Consider the following 3,394-nt stretch of genomic DNA (forward strand, 5'->3'; position numbering starts at 1 on the left):
CGTGCGTGCAAGTAAAAAGACCACCACTAACTGATGCTGATAAATATCGAAAGAATGAAAATTAGGTAAAATTTCAATCCAATTCGGTCATCAATTAAAAATTTGATTTGCCAAATTGCTGTATGAAAATGAAAATGAAAAATGGGAAATGAATATGAAAGATTGTGACCTCTCAGTGTTAATTAATCTTGTTCGAGCATGCCAATCGTACTGTATACATAATCACTGTTCGCGCTGAAGTTACACACTTGAATATGCCAGAAAATGCTCAACCGCGTCGCACACAATAAAACAATATTAAATAAAAGAAAAAAAAGAAAAACTTGCTTCACGACGTTGACAGGCGCTGATCTCTTCCTGCAATTCCATGCTAATTCGAGCTCGAATCTGAGCTTCCAAGTCGGACTTGGCAGCCGCCAGCCGGGATGCCACTTCTGCGTCCACATCGGCAATGCGGGCTTGCAGAAGTTGTTGAGCGCGTTTTTCAATCACACTTTCGTCAAGTGGAAAAATCGTCGCTTTCATCAAATTTGAACTGTCTACTTGTTGGAGAGTGGTGGTCAAATTCGACGAGTTGGTTCTCAAGCCGGCAGGCATCTCGACCGTCGTCGGTACAGTGCTGGTAAGTTTCAACTGATTTGCCATCAATAATTGTTCATTACTAGAAATAAATGTAAAACGTTGACAAAGAAAATATCAAAATTGAAATTCAAATACAGCACTGTTGGATTACGTAGTTGATGATGTGGCTGCAGTTCAAAGTAGCTAGTTGAAAGGAATGATTATTGGAATTGGATCCAGGCAGTGAAAATAAGCAAAGCAAGTAATCAGTGGTGCTTACCGACGGGATTTCTTCTCCTCGCGAACGTACTTGCTTATTTTCCCATCACTCAATGAACTACCAGAAGACGAACAACTGGCCGCTCTTTTCGTGCTGAACAATACAAGAGAGTATTGGTAATATTTTTCGAACAAACAAATATTTTATATAAATCAGTTTTTTTTTCTTCTTGCTTTACCTTCGATTTCTTGAACGGCTCAATTCACGACGTCGTTTGTAACTACTTTCAGGAGAACGATCCCTGTGACGTCTGCGACTACGAGCCCTGGACCTGGATCGTGTTCGACGATCACGATGTCTTCTATAGCGGGAGCGACTTCTGCTCCTTGAACGCATTTTTCTCACTTTTATTCAACAAACAGGGTATGGGAAATTTCTTTTCAACAGATTAATCGTAAAATTAAACTAATGCAAACATCGAACACCACACACCCGCCACACAATCAACATGTCACTACTGGCCGCCTATACTGTACTGTTTTAATGAAATTCAAGCTCTTATTTATAAATTTGCAAAAATTATTTTTTAATGATTAACTTGTTTTTGCTTTATTAATTTATATATATTTTTTAAATTTTATTTCAATAAAATGAATTTTATTATTATTATTAAGTTTATACTATTGAAAAGAAAACTTTCTCAACTTTTTGTATTTGTATTTATTTTGTCACTAAGGGGGAATAATTTTAATTATTTCTTTTTTCATTTATCAACAATTTAAATGTTAAATTTTTTTATTTCAAAAAATAAACCCAAGTACAAAGTTTATGAATGAATTATTTACAGTAATAAAGTGCAAAAGTTCAAATGAACTTTCCATTGAATTTGCGAAATATCGAACAAATGTATGCAAATTGAATTATTTCAAATAAATCTACAGCAAAATAACTGCTACGCGTTGAATTTGAAAAAGTGATTTCACATGTTTTTTTCAGTTTCCGCTTCCAAGATGCAAGTCAGATTATGGAATTTTTTTTGATTTATTGAAGAGAAGAAACATTTTTGCTTGTGTCTTGCACGTGTTCTTCAATGGAATTTCAGTTTTCACAATTGATCGTTGAAATATATCAAAAAAGTTCTTAACAAACATTCGTGTATTTTAAATAATGAAGATTACTGATATTTCATTGAAATAATTTTTTTTGAAGATAAAAGTGCAGATTATTTTCTATTCAGATAACATAATGGAGTGGAATAAGTTTGCCTTTTATTGGATGCCAGTTTATTTATTATATTACTTTGAAGCTTGCAATGAGCAAGCTGAGCAGTGTGAAAAAGCCGAGGAAATGTGGCCTTGCTTCCAGCTGTCTGGATTGGATGAGAAATGAGCGCAGTCGTGGAGGAACAGTTGCCGCCTGGCAAAGCTCCACACGTCAAGCCATTCACTGAAAATTCTGAGTCACGGAGAACATTTTTGCTTGCATTGAATAGCAAGCAGGGCGAACTTTTCCCACTAGCGTTCGTTCATTGCATTCAGTTTTTGATTTTTCCAAAAAATCGTTGCAAAACTTCCCAGCACGATTATTATTATTATTATTATTAATTCAGCAACTTGTTTGCAGCATTTGTTGGGATTTTTCTGCAAACTGCCGGTGAATACCGTTTCTCTGATTTCAATGAATTGAAATTTGTCCAATAAAAAAAATCATAATAATAACTTGGAAATTGAAACCATGTCTTGGAACGATCTCGTTCAAAACAACCTGATTGGCACGCAGTGTGTCTCCAAAGCTGCTATATGTTCTTTGGATGGCCAAATTTGGGGTGTGTCGGAAAATTTTCAGGTATTTTATAGTGTAAAATTTCAAAATTTTTGTTATTAAATATATTGAAAATTAGATTCTGCTTTTCAGTTGACTCAACAAGAAGCATTAGCGGCAGCGAATGCATTCAAAAACAAAGAAGGCATTCAAGCAAACGGATTAAAGCTCGAAGGGAAAAAATATTTCGTCCTACAAGCTGACGATGAGCGTATTATTGGAAAACGTGAATCGAGTGGATTTTTTGTTTACAAAACTGCTTCGAGTATTAATTATTATGTTTTTTTTTGTTCATTTGATTTTGATCGTTTTCAAATTAATATATCATCATTTCAGCAATCATCATATCCATCTATCAGGATGGAATCCAGCCGGAGCAGTGCAGCAAACACACTGGGGCATTAGCTGATCATTTTCGTCGAACCGGATATTAGTAGTTTTTCTTTTAATATTAAAAATCATCGAAACATCGTCGTCGCTTCATAGAAAAGTTGGAAAAAACAACTACAGTCGTATTTTTTTGATACAGCTATGTTGGAAACAAATTTAGCGACTTTAATGTGCATGTTCATTTGCTTTGTTCCACTCTCTAATATCTATTGCGCGTAAGTGACATGAATTGTTGCTCTTAACGCTTGTTTCTATCAATAAACTATAAACTTGTTTTTTCTCCATCGAATATGTGTAGTTGTTGCAGTAATCTGATTTTCACGTATGTTACATAATTCAAAAAAAATTATTTTTTTAAACTTTATTTGCTTTGTAATAGTATATTAAAATTCAGAAAAAGGT

General features: G+C 34.4%; 2 protein-coding genes across 2 annotated transcripts; one reads left to right on the forward strand and one right to left on the reverse strand.

Annotated features, from left to right (window-relative positions):
* Positions 1–297: 297 nt before the first annotated feature.
* Positions 298–1,177, reverse strand: Tsp_12758 (putative arginine and glutamate-rich protein 1). The gene is made up of 3 exons (XM_003370982.1): positions 1,020–1,177; positions 842–934; positions 298–661 (listed from the first exon to the last, which is right to left on the reverse strand). Exons 1-3 carry the CDS (start codon positions 1,175–1,177, stop codon positions 298–300), a joined length of 615 nt encoding a protein of 204 aa, XP_003371030.1.
* Positions 1,178–2,515: 1,338 nt separating this feature from the next.
* On the forward strand, positions 2,516–3,036 carry Tsp_12759 (profilin-3). The gene is made up of 3 exons (XM_003370983.1): positions 2,516–2,626; positions 2,696–2,867; positions 2,939–3,036. Exons 1-3 carry the CDS (start codon positions 2,516–2,518, stop codon positions 3,034–3,036), a joined length of 381 nt encoding a protein of 126 aa, XP_003371031.1.
* The last annotated feature ends 358 nt before the right edge of the window (positions 3,037–3,394 follow it).

Source organism: Trichinella spiralis (assembly GCF_000181795.1).
Source record: "Trichinella spiralis strain ISS 195 chromosome Unknown Scfld213, whole genome shotgun sequence".
NCBI lineage: Eukaryota > Metazoa > Nematoda > Enoplea > Trichinellida > Trichinellidae > Trichinella > Trichinella spiralis.